General features: G+C 65.5%; 1 protein-coding gene across 2 annotated transcripts in view; it reads right to left on the bottom strand.

Annotated features, from left to right (window-relative positions):
- Positions 1-18946, bottom strand: part of PPP2R2C (protein phosphatase 2 regulatory subunit Bgamma) — an 83666-nt gene extending 64720 nt beyond the window's left edge. Inside the window, 1 exon segment of one of the 2 annotated variants that reach the window (NM_001171076.1) lies at positions 18694-18946. In NM_001171076.1, the coding sequence (NP_001164547.1) occupies positions 18694-18763 (70 nt within the window). In that variant the 5' untranslated portion in view covers positions 18764-18946. 2 annotated transcript variants of the gene reach the window in all.
- Positions 18947-20963: the final 2017 nt, after the last annotated feature.

The raw sequence follows: 20963 nt of genomic DNA, 5'->3' as shown, positions 1-20963 counted from the left end.
GGCGCCTCGGGGCCGGGAGCCGGGCAGTGGCAGCAGGCACGTGAGAGGGCGCCAGCCTCAGAGGCCCACAAGTGCAGAGGGCCCTGGCACGCTTCGTGGGGACACGCTGCCACGCAGGCTGGCACCCAGCTCCCATTGTGCCGGCAGAGCAGAGCCTCCCACGCTCCGGTTTCCATGGGAATCCCCTTGAAGTAACCCCAGAGCTGGCGGCGGCTCCTCCCCGCGGAGGAGGAGGAGGGAGGCGGCCACCCCCGTGCCCAGGACGCCGTGGCAACACCGAGGCCCAGCCCCAGGGAGCCTGCCCAACTCACACGCACCCGCAGAGGGGGGATGGGGGCCTCAGGGCCCTCCCGCACCCCTGCCCTACCGGGGGGCACCCCCAGATCTTCCCCTGCCCCTGCAAGGCAATGGAAGGAGGAACCGGGCAGTCTGCCCGTCTCCCTTTGAGAAGGCTCCACAGGGACCCAGGGAGGCCCAGGTTTGCAGGAGTCGGCGGGGGTCAAGTCCAGGGTCCATCTCACAGGGGCAGCATGACCCTGACCGGCCGCTGCACTTCCCGGAGCCCCCACTTTCTCGTGTGCTTCACCCGGCCAAGGCCCAGGTACACGGAGGTGCCGGCACACCCTGCAGCCCCACCCCCCACTCCACTCCCACCCCCGGACGAAGGCACTGCCCCTTCTCCCTCCAGGGTGGGGAAAGCGCTGTTCACTCAGCTGTCCGCGCAGCCGCTGTCTTCTTAGCCCCGCCTCAGGGGGCATTCGTGGGGAGCCCAGGACACACAACCCTGCGACATGCGGGGCCACCACACCGCTGACGAGTGAGAAGCCCACAGCTCAGGGGCAAAGAGCCAGGCTGCTGAGCCACAGGGCACACGCCCGCCGCTCCCACGGCCACCCCGGGCCTGAGAACTGCTGTCATTGTTCCTTCGCGAAGGGGGACACTCGGGCTCGGAGGGGCCGCAGGGACAGCACCTGCGCCCGGGGCCCCGGACACGTGCCCGAGACCCTCTTCTCAGGCTGCTCGGGGCCTCCCTGGCCTCCCCGCACCACGAGTGACAAGCACAGACCCAGGCCCCACACCGCGTGGCCCAGCCCACCCCTCTCCCAACACCAGCACCAGCAGCTCAGAGCCAGCGTGCACAGCTCCCCCACTGTGGGAAGCCAAGTGGCATCCCACAGGTCCCAGGCGGGGGCGAGAGCCGCGACCTCCAAGCCCCCTTCCCCTGTGTGCTCCCTCTATCCAGACAACCAAGAGAACCCCAAGCCAACGGCCATCACCCCAAAGGGGGGCACTGCACCAAGCCACCTGCACGAAGCAGGGGTCCAGAGGTGACCCCCACTGACAGCCCTCCCAGCCTGTCACCGCCCAGCACCCGGAGCGGTGCTCCAGGGGAACCGGCCAGGTCTCCGGTGCAGCACAGCCCAGCGGAGGGGCTGCTCGCTCTCTGCTCGGCGACGGCACACCGGCAGGCACGGGGGCTCCCGGGAAGGCTTCAGACGCCAGGTGCTGCGGGCCAGGAGCACGAACCAGCGCAGGAATGGAAGCGGAGCACCGCACCCTCTGCCTGGGAGATGCTGGCATGGGCGTCTCCACTGCATCCTGGGAAATCAGGGAAACCATGACCAGACACAGCCGGGGCCGTCAACGGAGACCCCGCGGGGAAGCCCCCGTGGCCGGCAGAGAACGAGGCACACGTGCACCTGCCAGTCAGAGACCTGAGCTTCCCTACCAAGCTCTGCCAGGGGCTGTCCACCTGCTACCCTCAGAACACATGGACGTGGGGCCGGTCCACCAAGGGCTGTCCACCTGCTACCCTCAGGACACACAGACGTGGGGCCAGTCCACCAGGGGCTGTCCACCTGCTACCCTCAGGACACATGGACGTGAGGCCAGTCCACCAGGTGCTGTCCACCTGCTACCCTCAGGACACATGGACGCGGGGCCAGTCTACCAGGGGCTGTCCACCTGCTACCCTCAGGACACATGGACGCAGGGCTGGCGCTATGGATCAGCAGGTTAAGCTGTCACTGTGACGTCAGCATCCCATATTGGTGCCAGTTTGAGTCCCGGCTGCTCCACTTCCAATCCAGCTCCCTGCTAGTGCAGCTGGGGAGGCAGTGGAGGACGGCCCAAGTGCTTGGGCTCCTGCGCCCATGTGGGAGACCCTGAGGACGCTCCTGGCTCCTGGCTTTGGCTTGGCCCAGCCCTGGCTGTTGCAAGCATCTGGGGAGTGAACCAGCTGATGGAAGATCTGTGTGTGTGTGTGTGTGTGTGTGTGTGTGTGTGTGTGTGTGACTCTGCCTTTCAAATAAATAACTCTTTAAAAAAAACCCAGTTGTGACTAATGTTTCATGGTTTTCACAGGTAAATTGGCCCTTTCCACTACAGGTGTACTTGACAGGAATAACTCAAGAGTTGTGCTGACCCCAGCCCTGATGACCCTGGGCCCTGGGGGGAGCCCTGCGGAGCGTGGACAGCCTTGCCCCCACACAGCAGGGGAACAAACCACCACGGCCCCTCCCCAGAGTTCTGGACAAGTCAGATGCTGAGAGGATTTGGTGTTCAGAGACGGGGCTCCCAGGGAAGAGGGGGATCTACTCTGGCCAGGGAGGACGCCCGCCGGACCCCCACCTGGCAGCAGAACCTCGCGCCCACCTCCCGCGGGGTCCCCAGGGCCCCGACCCCCAGGAGCCCCTGCTGCTCTCCCAGCCACTCGCCAGCCTGCACAGCTGCGCGCAGGGCGACTCCTGCAGCAGCCAGGTCGCCCCGGAGACGCAGGGTGCGGTCACCCCAGCTCTCGGGACACGGGCCAGGCGGGGGTCCAGTCGGATGTCGCCACCCTGCTGGCCATGCCGCCCTGGGCAAGAGACTGGCCCCTCTCAGCCCCAAGCTGCAGGCAGGGGCGGGGGTGCCAGGAACAAGTGCAGACGCCTGTGGGGAGCAGCCCCCGGCATCTAGGCCATGTCGGCAAGCAGCCACCCCGGCTTGCCCTCCCCTCCCCCAACAGCCCCAGCTGCTGCTGAACACGGGGTGTCTCACCATGCAGGGTCCGAGGAAAACCAAGCAAGCACTCGGCCTCCTCTCGAAGCCTCCCAAGCTGGCAGAATGACAGATGACCACGCAGGTCAGCCTGGGAGCTCCGGCCTCCGGGGCTCACCGGCCCCCAGGCATCCAAGCGGTAACAAAGGCAGGCGGCGGGGAGCAGCCCTCAGACGCGGCACCCACCAGGGCAGCCACCCGGAGCCCAGACCTGAGCCAGGCGGCACCTGGACCTGCAGCACTGAGTTCAGATCCTGGCGCCTGGGACTCCGAGCTGAGAAACGAAGCTTCGGTCTCTGCGCCCGACTGGAGGCGAGAGTCCCACACCTGGGCGGAGGGGGGCTGGAGGCCGCCCCTGCCAGCACCCCCCCACACATGGTATGGCTCCCTGCACCCGCTTCAGGGGCCCTGCAACCCCGGAACCCACTCAGGGTCTGCCTCCTGTCTTCTCCTATACTCAACAAAGGCTGAGGGAATCCACTTCTTCCAGGAAGCCCTCCCTGACCTGCTGCCCAAGCTGGTCAGGTGCCTCCTCAGCACAGCTCAGTCGTAGGCTCCTCCCCCTCGACAGTGACCACTGCTCCACCTGGCCTGCTGTGGGGACCCCTCAGGACCTCACTCATCCCATCCACGGCCACGCCCCCTCCCAGCAAAGCGTCCAACACGAGGCAGGCCACGTGCACGGTCCCTCACAACACCTCCGTCCTGAGCTGCATGACCCCGGCTCAATCCACCACCTGATGGGGCAAACCCCACAGAAAACATCACAGCCCGGGGGGGGGGGGGGGTTCCTCTCCTGTGCCTCACTTTGTGCCTAACGGGCAGGGGTGGGGCTGGGAGGGCGGGATCTGCACCTGGGGAGAGGCCCGGACAGTAAATCCAGTGGAGCCTGCCCGGCTGCCTGCTTACAAAGCTAATCAATGCTTCACACAGCCTGGGCCGGGTGCCCTGGGGGAGGGCAGGCCGAGGAAATGCTGCCCCCACTGCGATCAGGACCCCGCCCCTCCCAGCACCTGACCCCCAGGTCCTGTGCCAGTCTGAAGCCCTCCCGGGGCAGGAGGAGAACAGGTGCCCTTTCCTCCCGGCCACACACTGGCACTTGTGGCCCCCGAGGTGGGGCCCCCAGGGAGGCCCGTGCTGTGCACCCCCTTAGAAGGGACAGACACAGAAACCCCAAAGACTAGGTCTGCAGCCACTGCCCCAACTGACCACTGCACAGTCGCCTCTGGCCTCGTATGGACAGGATGGCTGGACAGTGGTCCCCATCTGGGGTTTTGAGAATGGGGTCCCCAGGGGCCAGCACTGTGGCTCAGCGGGTTAGGCACCACCTGGGACACCAGCATCCCATGTAAGCACAGGTTCAAGTCCCGGCTGCTCCACTTCCGACCCAGCTCCCTGCTAATGTGCCTGGGAAAGCAAGGGAAGACGGCCCAAGTGCTTGACCCTCTGCACCCACATGGGAGACCTGGACGGAGCTCCTGGCTTCTGCCTGGCCCAGCCCCAGCTGTTGGGAGTGAATCAGAGGATGGAAGATCTGTGTGTGTGTGTGTGTGTGTGTGTGTGTGTCTCCCTGTCTCTCCATAACTCTGCCTTTCAAACAAATAAATAAATCTTTAAAAAAGAAAGAAAGGAAAGAAGGAAGGGGGGGAGGGAAACGGGTCACCTACTGGGAAGGTGTGAACAGCAAGGCATGATGGGAATGCCCTGCTCTGGCCTGGAAGCGGCTGGGAGTCCTTGGCACAAAGCCGAGTACCCTGGGACCTCCTGGCCCAGGGCGCTCCCCGGGACACACTCATGTCCCAGCCTGGGAACTCCAGGACACCGCAGGAGAGGCGGGGCTGGGCAGGCTCTGCTCGCTCTGCAGGAGCCTCTGTCCACGTCGGCGTGGACTGCCCCCCCGCCCTGGCCCCGGCGCCTCGTGGCTGCAAGGTACTCCCGCGGTTGGCTGAAGGGCCAAGCAGGGATGGGCATGGGTCAGAGCCTTCACCCGTCCCCTGGGAGGTGGAGGCGCAGGACAGATGCGCGGGGCTCCCTCTGCCCCAGGCCCCTAAGGTGGGCCCACACGGCCCTCCTGTCCCTGTCCATCCCTGAGGGGACCCCAGAGCGCATCCTGTCCCTGAACCAGAGCTGAAGACACCGAGCTGCACAGAGCGACTGCAGACCAGGGGCGCCTGAGCCCCCTTCACGGGTCCGGCAGCAGGGGAGGGGCCCCGAGAGAAGAAGCGCTGCAGGCAGCACCCACGGCAGCAGGGGCCCGGCCCCCGCCCATGCCTGCCGCACATCGTCCTGGGCCCTCAGGAACACCTCCAGTGAGACGCACGCACACAGAGCGGCCCCAGCACCCACGGGCACCTGTGTGGGCCCAGAGCGCCGTGTCCGGCTGTTGAGAAACCGGCCCCGTGGTGCTGAGCCAATGAGGAGCGGGAGGGCAGCGTGTCCTTCTCGGAGCTGGCAGTGCCAGGGCAGCCGAGCAGAAACGCCCGCCCGGCTCACCCGCTCCTGCGCCACACGGCTCCACCTCCGGCCGCCCCTCCCCGACGGGCGCCCTGCAAAACCCAGCTGTCGAGGGGCTGAGGACAGGCTGCACCCTGGCCCCCGCCCCACCTGGCGCACCTGCAGGGAGGCCGCGAGCCGACCCACTAACGAAAGCTTTCACCCACCTCCTCTTCCTGTGTTGCAAGGAGCAGAGGTGGGGGCTGCCCGTGCCACTGGAACAGCCTGGGCTGCAGGGAGAGCCCCGCGCACCCCGCAACCATCCAGGATGGCCGAGACAGTGCAGCCCGCACGGGGGCAGCGGCCAAGGTCAGGCGGGGCCGGAGCTGCGTAGATCTTGGCTGCTCACCTTGGCCCAGCCCAGGCCATCTGCGGCTGACGGCATTTCCCAGGGAGGCCCCGGCTCCATCTCCTGTCCCATCTGCTCACCCACGCTGTGACCTGGATCTTCCCACTTCCAAAGGTGGAATCCAACTCCCGCTGGACCCCACTGGCCTCGCCCCGAGCCTGACCACGCCGGACGCCTCATCTGCTGCCCGAGGAGGTCCCCACACTGAAGAGGGACCCGGCCCTGCGGCCAGCCCACCTCGGCTTAGCTGTCACTCAGAACAGAAGCCCAGCCCCTCCCAAACTCCTGACCCACAGAACCTGGACACAGAACAAAGGCCCTGGGGTCCAGTCGCTTGCTATGGTGATGTACGTGGACGGTGCTCTCCTAGCTTCTTTCTTAGTGCATACTGGGGGTGGCCCCCACCCCGCCTCCCGCAGGGCACCCAGTGCTAACTCCACAGCAGCTGTCAAGAAACCAGCCGAGGGGCCAGCGCTGTGGCGTAGCGAGTGGAGCCGCCGCCTGCAGTGTCGGCATCCCACGTGGGCACCAGTTCAAGTCCCGGCTGCTCCACTTCCGATCCAGCTCTCTGCTGTGGCCTGGGAGAGCAGTGGAAGATGGCCCAGGTGCTTGGGCCTCGGCACCCATGTGAGAGACTGAAGAAAACTCCTGGCTTCGGATCAGATCAGCTCCGGCCATTGCGGCCATCTGAGGAGTGAACCAGCAGATGGAAGACCTCTCTCTCTCTCTCTCTCTCTGCCCTTCTGTGGCTCTGCCTTTCAAAATAATGAATAATTCAAGAAAGAAAAAAAGGAGGGAGGGAGGGAGGGAGAGAAAGAGAGAAACCAGCTGAGCAGAAGAGCCAGGAGCTGCCCCTCCCCACCGGACCCCCGCCGGAGGGGACAAACACAGCCACAGTGGAAATCAGTCCTCTTCCTCTTTTTTCCTGAAGCAGGAGAGACGGAGACAGACGGGCTCGCTGCAGCCCACAGAGGATCCAGTTCTGTGCCGTACGCGTGGACGGCCCCTTTAAAACCACCCAGGGCAGGGCAGGTGTTCGCCTAGTGCCAAAGCTGCCCGTGAATGGCCCACCCCCCACACTCGAGCACCTGGGTTTGGGCCCCCGCTCCGCTCTCAATTCCACTCTCCCGCTGCTGCACGCCCTGGGAGGCACAGGGGGGCTTGCGTGTGGGACACCTGGCTGGAGTTCCTGGCTCCTGGCCGCTGCAGCCATCTGGGGAGCAAAGTAGCCAATGGGTTCTCTGTCTCTGTCTCTCTCTCTCTCTGCTTCTCTCTCTCTCTCTCTCTCTCTCTCTCTCTCTGCCTCTCAAATGGAAAAGAAAAGGGAATCACCAAAATCTCAATTTTGGCAAATTTAATTTTGAGCTCGGTAGACAACATGGCAGCCCAACCTGCCCAAGCCATCAACACCGCTCTAACCTCTCACCACCCGCGGGCCGGACAGGGAACCCTTTGAAACGGCGACGGCCACTTGCCAGGGTGCCCGTGGCGTCTTGATGGAAGACAGCCAAAGTGGGAGTAGCCGAGGCCAGCGGTGGGGGGAGCTTCTCCACCCCCCGCACCCTCCCTACCGCCTGGACCCCTCGGCATCCCACACCTCCGCCCGGGGCTGTCTCACGAAGGGGTTTCCTCACTCGGCCCACCTGCACCTCCACTCCCCTCTCAGACTCCTGACACCTCGGGCCACCTGCCCTGCCTGGCGGACGGCACCACACCTGCCCAGGGCCCCCGGGACCCACAGGTGAGCCGCCAGCAACCGCCGGCACAGCTCGCTGCTTCGCGCTTGGAGCCCCCCGGACACCGTCCCTGCTCCCCTCTGCTCCCCACCACTGGAGCCTGCTCCCAGGCTGGCCCAGGACCCCTACACCCCAGCCCAGCACTGTGGGGGCTGCGTCCTATTCCTCCCTCCTGTACCCCCCCCCCGACCTCGGAAGATCGATGCTGATCAGACAAGTGCGCACGCTGCCCGTGCGTGGCGGGACACCAGGCAGGCAGCCAGGCCGCTCACCTGGAGGAGGTCTGCAGGGCGTGCAGGACCAAGGACACAAAGCCGTGTCCCACCGCCACCTACGTGGGGTTACAGGGAAACACAACCTAAGGTGGAACTGTTTCTGGGCTGGCGAAAGCAGAGATTTATTCTTGGCCTCCTAGCTCTGCTTTCTGCAGCTTCAATGCTTCTGTAAAATTCGATAAAATAAGTAGAGAAATGAGGGGCTGGTGTTGCGGCACAGCGGCCTGCGCCGCCGGCATCCCACGCGGGCACAGGCCAAGTCCCGCTGCTCCACTCCCGGTCCAGCTCCTGCTAATGCACCTGGGAAAGCAGAGGAGGACGGCCTGAGTGCTTGGGCCCCTGCACCCGCGTGGGAGACCTGGAAGAAGCTCCTGGCTCCTGGCTTCGGCCTGGCCCAGCTCCAGCCATTGGGCCATTTGGGGAATGAGCCAGAAATGGAAGATATCTCTCTCTCTCTCTCTCTAACTCTGCCTTTCAAATAAATAAAATAAATCTTTTAAAAAATAGGTAGAGAAATGAAATCCCCACCCCCTGACAAGCAGTGCCACACCCAGGCCCCCGCAGGCGGCCACACCGGGAGGCTGCACCAGCTTCCCCCAGCCTTGAGCTACGAAATAGTCACGCGGGGGGGGGGGGGGGGGGGGGGTTCAGCACCTCTCACACTGTCGCTCAGCCCTGGCTCCTCCCACCGCCCCCCTTTGTTCTGGGAGCCGACAGGCAGGCTGCAGCCCAGCACCGGGGCCACGGCACAGGGAGGCCCGAGACCCTCGTGTGAGCCACAGGCCACCGCCACCTTCTCGGCCACTGCCGCAGGGAGGAAGCCCAGCTGTTCCGGCGTCCGCAGCCGCTGCTTCCGGTGGCAGCACTCTGTGTGGCTGTAGCACCCCCTGGCCCCCACCAGGACCCACACGTCCCTGTGGCCTGGTCACGAGGATGTGCCACGCACAGACCACGCCACCTGCTCGGACGAGGCGGGCAGGCCTGCACCACACTGTCGTGTGGGACCGCGGGAGGGCTGGCAGCACCGCTCAGGGCCCCCTCGTCACCAGCGAGGAGGCCAGCGTGGCCGGAGACCTTCCAGAGTTTGTGCGAAGACACTGCAGGCTCTCCTGACAGCCATACACGAACCAGGAAACAACAACAATAACAAGACCCACGGCCACACTGGAGGCTTTAAAGTGCCAGGAGCAGGTAGTAAGCAGATAAAGCCACTACCAGCAGCACCAGCATCCCATATGGGCGCCGGTTTGAGTCCGGGCTGCTCCTCTTCCGATCCAGCTCCCTGCTATGACCTAGGAAAGCAGTGGAAGATGGACCAAATCCTTGGGTCTCTGCACCCGCATGGGAGACCCGGAAGAAGCTCCTGGCTCCTGGCTTCTGATCAGCACAGCTCCGGCCGTTGCAGCCATTTGGGGAGTGAACCAGCAGATGGAAGACCAATTGCCCCCACCCCACATCTCTGTAACTCTGCCTGTCAAATAAATAAAATCCTACAATATTTATATACACAATAAAGCAGCAGGAGCAGGGAAAAGCCCGGAGTCCCGCGTACTTGTGAGAGGCGCGTGGAGAGCAGTTTGCACAGCCTGGCTTCAGCCTGCCGTACCGAGGGCGTCTTTGGTGGCCTGGAGCAGGATCTCAGCCCAGATCAGCCGCCACCATCCCGTCCTTTGCCTGGGAGTGCCGCGCAGTGTCTGTGAGGGCTCCTCCGACGCGAGGGCGTCTCCAGCAGCCCTCCGCCGGGACCTCTGTCTCCCACCGCGCGGGTTACGTTGCTGGCTCCACTCCGCCCGCTGTCTCCTGGACGGCGCAGCTGCCACACTTCTCTCTCACTGCACCTGCACTCAAAGTGTCTGTCCACTGGTTCACTCCCCAGATGGCCGCAATGGCCAGCACGGGGCCAGGAGCTTCCTCCAGGTCTCCCAGGTGGGTGCAGGGGTCCAAGCACTGGGACCATCCTCTGCTGCCCTCCCAGGCCACAGCAGAGAGCTGGATGGGAAGTGGGGCCCACACGGGTTGCCAGCTTCGCAGGTGGCAGCTTTACCAGCTATGCCACAGTGCTGGACCCCTTTTCTAAATTTTTGTTTTCTTTAAATATTTTTATTTATTTATTTGAGAGGTAAAGTTACAGAGAGAGAGAGAGAGAGAGAGAGAGGTCTTCCATCCACTGGTTCACTCCCCAGATGGCTGCAATGGCCGGAGCTGCACTGATCTGAAGCCAGGAGCTTCTTCCGGGTCCCTCATGTCTGCAGGGGCCAGGGACTTGGGCCATCGTCTACTGCTTTCCCAGGCCATCAGCAGGGAGCTGGATTGGAAGAGGAGCAGCTGGGACTTGAACCAGTGCCCTCATGGGATGCAGGCACTGCAGGCGGAGGCTTAGCCAACTGGGCCATGATGTCGACCTGTGTATATTTTTGTAATAAGATAATTAGACGACAGGTGCCGTGGCTCACTAGGCTAATCCTCCACCTGCGGCGCCAGCACCCTGGGTTCTAGTCCTGGTTGGGGCACCAGATTCTGTCCCGGTTGCTCCTCTTCCAGGCCAGCTCTCTGCTGTGGCCAGGGAGTGCAGTGAGGATGGCCCAAGTGCTTGGGCCCTGCACCCCATGGGAGACCAGGAGAAGCACCTGGCTCCTGGCTTCGGATCGGCGCAGCGTGCTGGCCGCAATGCACCAGCCGTAGAGGCCACTTGGGGGGTGAACCAACAGAAGGAAGACCTTTCTCTCTGTCTCTCTGTCTGTCTAGCTCTGCCTGTCAAAAAAAAAAAAAAAAAAAAAGACAATTAGACAATAGAAACCAAAACACTTTCAAACAAGGGCGAGGTTGAGAACCCCCACCCACCTCTGTGTGGCTTCACAAAGGCGAAGGTAAAAACCCAAACTCCGCCACGGCTCCCACAGCTCCCTGAGTGCTGACCCCACCACGGCCACCCCACGCCTCGGGGTGCTCAGCTCCCTCCCCGCCACACTCGTCCTCTCTGGAGGCCAGCTGCTCAGGGCTGGGTGCCGCCTGTCTCCCAGCAGTATGGGCGTGGGTCCCAGGCTGGTGACGTGGCAGCTGACGGAAACTGAGGAGGGTGGGGCCTAGAGGGAGGTCATAGAGCAGCTGGGGGCTTGCGCTCGGAAGAACCGAGGGGTTCCTCACGGGACCCCGGTTTAGTCCCTGTTGTCACAGTAGCCTGAGCCTGGCCCCAGCCGGCAGTGTGACCCCTGCTCCCCGTGCGGTCCCGCTACTGCCATCAGCCCTAACGTGACACGATCCCGCGCGGGCTCCAGGCTCCATGACCTCCAAAGCCACAAAACCCTGACTACTTAACACACCAGAGCTGAGCCCCTGCCGCCGCCAGCGCCCGGAGCTCTCTCACCTGATGGCCTGGGCTCCATCACTCTGCTCAGACAGCCCCAGGAAGGCGCTCTGACCTGCCAGCCGGACTGCGACCCTCACCCAGTCCTGGCAGAGCGGGCAGGCAAGGGCTGAGTGACGGGGCAGGACGCCCAGGGTTTGTCGTGTGGAGAACGTGAAGGTCTGTTTTATGGAGTCACATTGCAAAGATGGCACTCGGCTTCCATACTGCCCAGCCAAGGACTACATTTCCCAGCTGCCCTTGCTGCCGGCAGAGGCATCTGACCAGCTCTGGCCAATGGGAGGTGAGGGAAGTGACAGGTGTCACTGGAAGCCAGCGTGCCTCACCTCCGGGCAGTGCACGCTCACTGGATGAACAGCCGCGCTAAGACGTCGCTGGAATGTGGGGTTTTCCTTGCCCCTGGCATTAACAAACCGTCCCAGCACCCAAACCACCTCCGAGACCCCTCTGTCCCACACAGAGCCCTGGCCCTGCTGTGCGTGCTGACCAGTCCAGGGTGAGCCAAGGGACAGAGACCTGCAGGATCCCACTCAACCCGGCCACAGCCCTTGCCCCAGCTCAAGTGTGGTCTCCCTCGGGGCCAGCGTGCTGACGCCGTGGGTGAGACCGACGCTTGCGGTGCCATCGTCACGTCAGCACGAGCTCCAGTCTGGCTGCCCCACTTGCAGTCCAGGTCCCTGCTAACATGTCTCGGAGGCAGCAGACGACGCCCAAGTCCTTGGGTCCCGGCCACCCACATGGGAGACCCGGATGCGGTTCTTGGTTCCAAACCTGGAACTACTGCGGCCCATTCAGAGAATGAACCAGCAGATGACCGATCAATCTCCCTCTCCCCATCACCTGGCGTTTCAGGTTAAAACAACAAGGTCACCCACGTGTGGTCTGGCTGAGGCCCCGCCCGAGACCACGTGGCCGGTGAGTGGGAAATCCGGGACGGGCACCGCTCTGTGGAGAGCTGCCAAAGGACAGAGGGGCAGCCCCTGGGATCCGGTCCCTGGATCCGTCAACCACCTGCCCGCCTTGCAGAACCACCAGGCACCTGGCTCCAGGCACGGAGGAGGGAGCTTGTGCCCACCAAGTCCGCGCTGAGTGAGGGGCGGGGACTGCGGCCTCGGTCGGCCAGAGCCCCCAGCACAGGTGCAGGACTCCCACACCCGCTCCAACCATCCAGGCACAGAAAGGCATCTCTGAGGAGCAGGCATTCGGCCCAGAGGTTGGGATCCCCATGGGGATGCCCGCATCCATCAGGGTCCCGCCACCCCGACTCCAGCGTCCTGTTAACGCACACCCCGGGGGCGGCAGGCGGGGGTCACGTGTGCAGGAGACCTGGATGGGAGTCCTGGGGTCCCGGCATCAGCCAGACCTGGCCCTGGCTGTCGTGGGCACCTAGCAGCACGTGGGAGCCCTGCCTGTGTTTTTCTCACTGCCTCTCAAGTTTGAAAAGAAAAAAAAATGTTTTCCAAAGGGAGGCGGGCAGGTAGCACAGGTTAAGGCACGAGCTGGGGTGCCCACGTCCCGTACTGGGGTGTCTGGGTTCAAGGCCTGGCTCCACGCCCAGCTCCAGCTTCCTGCTAAGGCCACCACGGGAGGCAGCAGGGGACGAACCTGCGTCCCAGCAACCCACACAGGAGACTCGGGCTGAATTCCCAGCTCGGAGCTTGGACTCCGCCCAGTCTCAGCTGCCGCGGGCATAGGAGGAGTGAGCCAGCACGTGCAAGATATCTCATTCGCATTCCCTCTCTCCCTCCTTCTCAAATTTTAAAAATGTTTTTAAATAAGGGTTTTTGAGATAACTGGGGAGACTGACCACGTGGACTAGAATTCAAATAACAAGAAATGAGCACTCGTGTTGCTGGCTGGGTGAGGCAGGTAGGAACTCAGAAGTGAGCCTTGTGTGGGAGGGGCCTTGTGGGAGGGGCCTTGTGGGAGGGGCCTGTGGGGGCTTGTGGGAGGAGCCTTGTGTGGGAGGGGATGTGTGGGAGGGGCCTTGTGCGGGCAGGGCCTTGTGGGGGGGCTTGTGGGGGGCCTTGTGGGAGGGGCCTTGTGGGAGGGGCCTGAGGGTGACAGAGCACCCGCAGGAGCTCAGAGCTCACCTGGTATTTCACACCACAGCGTCCTGCCCAGACCACATAACTACACAGGTGGCCCCAGCCCCTCCCCAAGGCAGGCCCCCCAGAATCCCCTCTGCTCAGCACGCCACAGGTTGCCCAGCCCTCCCCAAGGAAGGCCCCCAGGGGAATCGTATACAGCCAAACGTTTTCATTAAAATATTTGAAATTACTTAAAAAATTCCAAAGGCAATAACGATAATAGAAGCAGTTTGCTTTCAGTTAGATTTACGTGTGGTGTCTACACTGCTTCATCTAACCCTGGCACAAAGCCCGGCCAGCAGGGAGCTCCCTCTGATCCGTAGAGAGGAACACGGGGTTCAGGGGCCCCAGGCCCAGGTCCCAGCTCCCGCAGGGGACCTGCAGGCCCGGCCAACCCAGAGGCGGCCTGGGCTCTGCAGCTGAAGATCCCGTCCCCGCCTGGGGCAGCCCACACTGCCCGGCCCTGACCCTCTGAGCAGCCTTTGTTCTGCCTCAATGGGCCATTCAGCCCCGTCTCTGGGGGACAATGGCCCCCACTGTGCAAGAAGGCAGGGCCTGTCCTGGCAGCACAGCGGCTCCCAGGTGCGCGGGCTGGCCACTGTCCCTCCTGCACGGAATCCACCAGGAGGCCACGCCCTGATGCACCCTCACCCCCACCCCCACCCCCGAGCACACCCCTCTGTAGCCCCGCGTGGGGGTGGGGACTGTCCTTCCTGCCAACCAGCACAGTGGCGCTGAATGGCCAAGCCAGGCAGACTGCGCAAAGCCCTCCCAAGCCAGACCCAGAACCTGGACTGAACAGGCCACAGGCCGCCGCCCTGCTGGCCCCAGTTACACCTCGCAGTGGTCAGTGAGGGGTGACTTTGGGTGCCGTCCACTAAGATAAAGGAGATAGACTCCCCAGCTCCGCCCACAAATGCAAATTACCCCCTGGGAAGAGCCATAGAAAACTCACCCTAACTGAGGAAATACTCGTTCCAAGCATGACTGTTGGCTCGTGGTCCATATCGCAGTGGACAGCCCCTGGCCGTGCTGCCCGTAGCTCCTTCACAGCGAATGGCAGCAGCCAGCACAACTCAGAAGGGGCTGCCACTACAAGGGCACCCCAGCCCGCGGCCCCAGCACCCCCAGCCCGCAGCCTGCGGCCCCAGCCGCCCCCAGCTGCCCCCAGCCGCCCCGTTCCTCAAGCTTGCCTGCTGCTTCTTTCCAAGGTGTTCAAGGAGCCCATCTCTGTCCACTCTATCTGCTTTGGTGGATTCACTCGCGGCTCAGCCTCCAGCCCCAGCGGCCATCTGGACTGGCCAGGTGGCTGCCCCTGCAGGGCCAGGTCTCCCCAGGGCAGCAGAGCCGGAGGGAGCCGGGCGTCAGCGGGCGCCAGCATCACCCGGGCACGAGGGCAGCAGCGAACTTCCGCTCCACACAGGGGAGGAGGCTCGGCCCGGCAGACTCAGGCGTGGATCAAAACGAGTATTTTTCATCTCTGCTGTTTGCAAAGATCAAACAAATTCGCGCGTGAACGCGGAGCGGCGGGCGGGAAAGCAGAGGTGACCAAGCACCTCGGGGGCCCCGGGGACTGCCACACGCAGCGCACGTGTGTGCTCTAGGGACCGTCTCCCCACGCATGGCAGGCGGGCAGGCTCACTGTGAAAGAGAAAGGGAGGCCGGCGCCGCGGCTCACTAGGCTAATCCTCCGCCTAGCGGCGCCGGCACACCGGGTTCTAGTCCCGGTTGGGGTGCCGGATTCTGTCCCGGTTGCCCCTCTTCCAGGCCAGCCCTCTGCTGTGGCCAGGGAGTGCAGTGGAGGATGGCCCAGGTGCTTGGGCCCTGCACCCCATGGGAGACCAGGAAAAGCACCTGGCTCCTGGCTCCTGCCATCGGATCAGCGCGGTGCGCCGGCCGCGGCGGCCATTGGAGGGTGAACCAACGGCAAAGGAAGACCTTTCTCTCTGTCTCTCTCTCTCACTGTCCACTCTGCCTGTCAAAAAAAAAAAAAAAAAAAAAAAAGAAAGAGAAAGAGAAAGGGAAGCAACGTGACCACCACGAGGACGCCCTCCGACCTCGCCGCGGGGAAGCACTCCAGCTCCATGGAGACGCATCAGCGATGGCTTCCTGGTGGTGCCCATATACCTGCTCTCACCCTGTGCACTGACTCCAGGACCCTACCCACCCACCCCCCGCAGGGGGAGGAGCCCACAGGCCCAGCAGGGACCCTGAGTGCCCTAACCCCACCCACCAGGGAAAAGCTGACCAATGGGTGCCAGGCTCTCACCATTTCCACCAGTCACCAAAGCCAGCCTGACGTGAGTGACATCAACGAGGACCCCCGACACAGGAAAGGAACAGAAGTCCTGGGTTTTCCCACCCCGGAGTCTGGGTTGGCAGCAGGGGTCAGCGGCTGGTCTCCTGGCAATCAGCCAGGTGCCCTGGGCTTCATGCCACAGGGACTGGGCCGAAAGTGGAGGAGCAGGCGTTTTGCCCAGCAGCCAAGCCGGCAGTCCACCTCAGAGCACCCGGTCTGACCCGTCTGGATGTCACTGAGGTCCTCGATTCTGACTCACACCCTGCCCTGCATCAGCAGCCCTGGCTTAAGACTTACTCACTTCATGGTGCCAACATGGCTGCCAGCAACCCAAGGGCTCCCATGTTTTCACCACAAGAAAGGGATCGACTTCCTGCAGCTCTCTCTCCTTCCCAGAACTAATGGCCAAGTCCATCGCGGAACCAGTCACCGCAAGGGGGATGGGCTCACCCTTGGGCCAACCCAACCCAGCCGTGGCCAGAGCTCTCTGGCCAGGAAGGCACGCCAGGTGCTGCGGAGACCGGCTACCATGGCCGCCACAAGCGTGCGGATTTCACTGCGTGCCAGGCCTCTGCTAACCGCGGCCTCTCCAGCATGGTCGAGGCTCTTGTGACACGGGACACACAAGGGTGAGGGTCAGAGAAGCTGAGGGACGGCCCCTCCCGCGGGAGCCGCGCGCCCAGGTCTGACTCCGAGATGCCCACTCGAGGGAACGCTGCTCTAATTCATACCAAGGTGTGAATGACTGACAGAACCCAACCTGCCGCAAGGTTCCGGGGATTTCACAAAGCACCAGGGATTCGAGCAGAGACGCGGGGCTTGGAACCCAAAGGATGGGAAGGCGGAGAGAGGCGGAAGGCAGGTTTTCCAGGCTGGCAACAGGAGGCAGGACAGGGCTTGGGAACAGGAAGCAGGTGCGGGTGGCCGCAGTGCAGCGGCGAGCGGGGACCCAGGGACCAGGTGGAACGGGAATGTGTCCACCTGGGTCTTTTGCCAGCTGAGTCCCGGCATCAAACTCTTCCCGGAAGAAAGCTGAAACCCCACAGTGTCGTTTGCTAAAAGCCTCCATGAGCTAAACGCTGCTGGTCACCCCAACAGCCTTGGGAGCGGTCACTTTTCTGTCTCTTAACAAACTCAGAAAGGTTCAGTAACTGGCCCAAGGCTGCACAGCCGGCAAGGAGCCTGTCACTCAAAGCCGCACCCTCCCCTGTGCTCAGAGCCCCAAACAGGAGCGAACGCAGCCGGATGGAAGTCCAGGGAGGCGCTGCCGGCGACTCCGGTCCCAGCTGGTGTGTTCTCGCCTGCAGGGCAGCCAGCTCCGGCCCCAGCACCCCAGCACTCAGCGGCTTCACCTGCGCCGGCGGGTATGAAGGCTGTGAGCCCTGGAGTGCGCCCCTGGCGCACACAGGAGCTGTTACCCCAGGAACAGCCTCCATCCCCTCCGCCTCGCCAGCTCCTCACACAAACCCGGACGCCGGCCAGGCAGCATGCTCCCACGTCACAGATGGGGACACTGAGGCCCGAGGGGAAGAACCTCTCCTCAAGGTCACAGGGCGCCGTGCACAGGGCAGACTGCACAGGGGCCGCAAAGGCGCTCAGGGGAAGGAGGGAGGAGCCACCGCTGCTTGGCCCGGGAACCCTGCGCTTGGGGCTCCTGGGGCGGCTGCAGCAGGCTCTAACGTTGGAAAAGCCCACTGCGATGGCCCCGCAGCCCCAGGGTGGCGATGGTAAACAGAGGCTCCCCCCAACTCCCCGGGCGCGTGACCCCCGCGAGCTGGGAGCCGCCGCCGCTGCACACCGCAGCGCGCGCCAGGCCCTGGGGGCGCTCGCCCACCCGCAGCCCGCAGGCCTCCCCCACGCTCGGCCGGCACCCGGGCACCCGCCCATCCGCGCTCACTGTCCCCAAGGCGCGCGACACAGGGCCGCTTGGAGCTCCGTGGGCCCCGCGGCCCGGGCCGCCCTGCCCCCCCTGCACGCACACCCCGCAGGAGCGTGACTCAGCGGTTCTGCTCCGGAGCGGGGAGCGCCGCCCAGTCCCCCGCGCCGGCCCGCAGCGCCCCTGCCTCCGCTCCCGCGCGCTCTCATTTCCGCCGGACACCCCCGCCCCCAGAGCCCGCCGCCCGCGCCGGGCCCACCCAGGATCCCTGGCACAGGCGCCCACGCGCACCTCCCCCTGGGGCGCCCACCCGGGAACTCCTCGCTGAAAACCGCACACACACGGCTGCGGCCAGTCCTGCAGCCCCTGGGGAGGCCGCAGCCGGCCTCCGGTCCCGACCCCCGGCCAAGTCCCCAGCGTGAGCGCCCCCCGCCGCAGCTCGCCGCGGCTCTCCGCACCCTGCGCCCGGGCTCGCCCCGCGTGCTGTCCCCAGCGATCCCCGGGCCCCCAAGCCGCCGGGCGGCCAGCGGGGCGCCGGGCGGCCAGCGGGGCGCCGACCCGCCCGCCTCCCACCCGCCTCTGGTGGGGGTGGGGCTTGCGGGACCGACTTCGGGGTCCTCCACGCGAGGCCCGCGGGGGCTGCGGAGCAATCCCCGCCGGGTGGAAGCTCGCTGGGAATCCAGCACCAGCCCGGGCGGCCGCCTTCTCCCTCCCACGAGGGACGCTGCCTCGGCGGGCGCGGGGAGGGGCCCGCAGCCTCCCGAGGGTCCCGCACTGGGTGGGTTTCCCCCTCCCCCTCTCCTCTGGGTCCCTCTTCGTCTCCAGGGAGTGGGCAGCCTAGAAATTTCTGCGGGCGCTGGGGAGGGCCGAAATGGCCAGCGCCGGCCTCTGAGCCCTTACACGGCTCCAGGGCGTCTCCACCAGGTTGGCCGCCGCGGGGGTGGCCTCTTTTTACAGCCCCTGGCCGGGCCGCAGTCCGGGCGCCTCCCGGAGGGCGGCGCGGAGGAGGAGGAGGGCGCTGCCCTCGCCCGGCCCTCGGGCTCCCTGCCCCCCACCCCGGGCCCGGGGCACACGACACGCAGCGCGCGGTGCAAACCTTCGGAGGGCATTGGGTGCGACGGCATCCCCACGCCGCGGCCGCCGGAGGGGGTCTCGGACAACACGTACGTTACCTTCGGTCACATAGCTGTGGTCCCGCAGGAAGCTGTGGTTAATTTTCCGCGTGTCCGTGTCCTCGCCCATTGAAGGCCGTGCCCGGTGCCCTGGGCATGCCCCGCCGCCGCACACCGATGCAATCCGCAGAGGTCGCGCCGGGCTCGCGGGCCATGCCGCCGCAGCCTAGCAGAGGCGCGGGCCGCCGGGGCCCCGGGGGGTGGGCATCGCGGCCGGGGGCGGCGGGGGAGGTCTTGGGGGGTGGCGGGCGCCGCGGTCAGGCGAGCGCGCGGCGGGCGGGCGGCGGCCGCGGGTTCGGGCGGGCCGGGGCCCGGGCGCGCATCCCGGCCGGCCCGTGCGCGCTGCGTCTGTGCGCCGGCGCCGGCGGCGGTGGCCTGGTGCCCGGGCGCCCGGCAGCGGCGGCGGCGGCGGCGGCGGCAAGGGGATGCGCGCGGCGCTGCGCTGCGCCGAGCGAGCCGGGGCCGAGCCGGGCTGCGCGGGCTGGGGCGGCCGCCGCCGCCGCCGCCGCCGCAGGCCCCTCCCTCGCGCCGCCCGCTCCTCCGCCCCCGCGCTGCAGGTGGAGCCGGAGCCGGCGCCCGCGCAGGCCGCCCCGCCGCTGTGCCGGGGTGCGCCCCGGAGCCGCAAGGGAGCAGGCGGCCGGCTGGGGGGACGGGACACCCTGCGGGGCGCTCAGCTGCACGTTCGGGGTGCGGCTGGGTTCTCTGGCTGCCCAGGTGCTCGGGTCAGGGAACAGCCGGCCGCCGGGTGGGGCGCATAGCAGGGGCAGGGGGCGCTTAGCTTCCCCGTACCGGGAGGGCCGGGGGCTGGGGGGCTGCCGCCGAAGGGGCGTCCCCGGAGGAGAGGTTTGGGGCGGGAGTTGAGATGGGGGCAGATGGGCTGGAGCCGCGGGCGTCGGCGCCCTGCGGGACAGAACTCTGGATGGCCAAGCGCGGGGATCTCCCCTCGAGCTGCCCCCCTCCCGCAGGTGAACGGAAGAAGCCAGGCCAGGGGCAGGCCAAAGACGGGCTCCTCCGCATCCCCTTCCGCCTGTCCTGGCCTTTGGCCTTCCTCCCTCGGCCTCTCCCCCTCTTCCTCCCCTCCCCTTGGCCATCAGCGCAGCCCATGTCACAGCACCCAGTCCCTGGTGCACCCTTCGGTCCAGCTGCGCCTCCTGCCGGCTGACCCCTAGCCTGGGTCTCCAGGCCCCAGTGGGGGCTTCAAGGCTTCCACCGGGCCTCAGCGGGGGGCAAGGGCAGTGGGGGGGAGCAGGCTGCAAATTGCCTGGCCCGGGGTGGGGGGTGGGTCAGTGGGCCGAGGAGTTCCTGAGGGAGGTGGAGTCCGTCCGCCCTCCACGAGACCCTGTCATGCTCTTTGCTTCCCTCAGCCTTGGGGGACTCCAAGTAGACCCCCCAAAACTGTAGTAGGGGGCAAGAGAGCCCAAGGGTTCTGGGACAGAGAGGGAGGTTTGGGTAAGACAGGGCAGTGGGTGCCACCTGAGGTCTCTTGTGGGGAGAGGGAGGCAGTTTCCCTCCACAGAGGGCCCTAAGCGGACCGTGAGGGGTATGGGAGAGGGCTGCAGCTGGGAGGCCAGGGGGTGCACCAGGGGCTGCAGCTGGGAGGCCGGGGGGGGGGTGCGCCAGGGGCTGCAGCTGGGAGGCCGGGGGGGGGGGCGCTGGCACCTGCTTGCTGAGCAGCCTAGGGCGAGCACTCTCACCTGTGCCGGCTGCGCCTTTTCTCCGTGGAGCCCATCCTCGCAACGAGGGGCAGGTGCAATGCAAGGACCAGGGACCCCGGGCTGTGCTGAGCCTGCACCATTTGTGCCCCCACAGGAGGGTGACCGACATCCCTGTCGCCTGTCACCAGCCACCGGGCACCTTCTCTCTCACACCAGCTCTGCTCCAAAGCTGGGCACCTCACACTCTCCCCCGGCCCTGCTCCTGCCTCCCTGGCTCGGGACAGCAAAATGACGGCAGCCTCACCTCTAGGGAGCGGGTGACCACAGGAGCTGCCTGCGGGAGGGAGCGGGGGGCTTGTGCCTAGTAGGGCCTGACCTCCCCCTCCCCCTCCACTGGCCACTGCCCCCCCCACAGGATCCCCTACCTCCTGCCAGCGTCAGCCCCACGCCCAGTGATTCCGTGGCTGGCCACCACCATCCAGCCCTTTGGTCAGCTTCTGGGCCAGGCTGGGCACCCAGGGTTGGTGGCCTCCAGCCTCACTGGGCCCCAAGGCTGGGCAGACCTCCCCCCAGCCCTGGACCCCGCTGGACAGTCTCCCTCATTCTCCTAACCCC

The sequence above is a fragment of the Oryctolagus cuniculus genome, chromosome 2 (genome assembly GCF_051225735.1).
Source record: "Oryctolagus cuniculus isolate XC-2025 breed Fujian yellow rabbit chromosome 2, ASM5122573v1, whole genome shotgun sequence".
Classification (NCBI taxonomy): Eukaryota; Metazoa; Chordata; class Mammalia; order Lagomorpha; family Leporidae; genus Oryctolagus; species Oryctolagus cuniculus.
The sequence above is the reverse complement of the archived record's forward strand: the minus strand, read 5'-3'. Positions and strand labels throughout refer to the sequence as shown.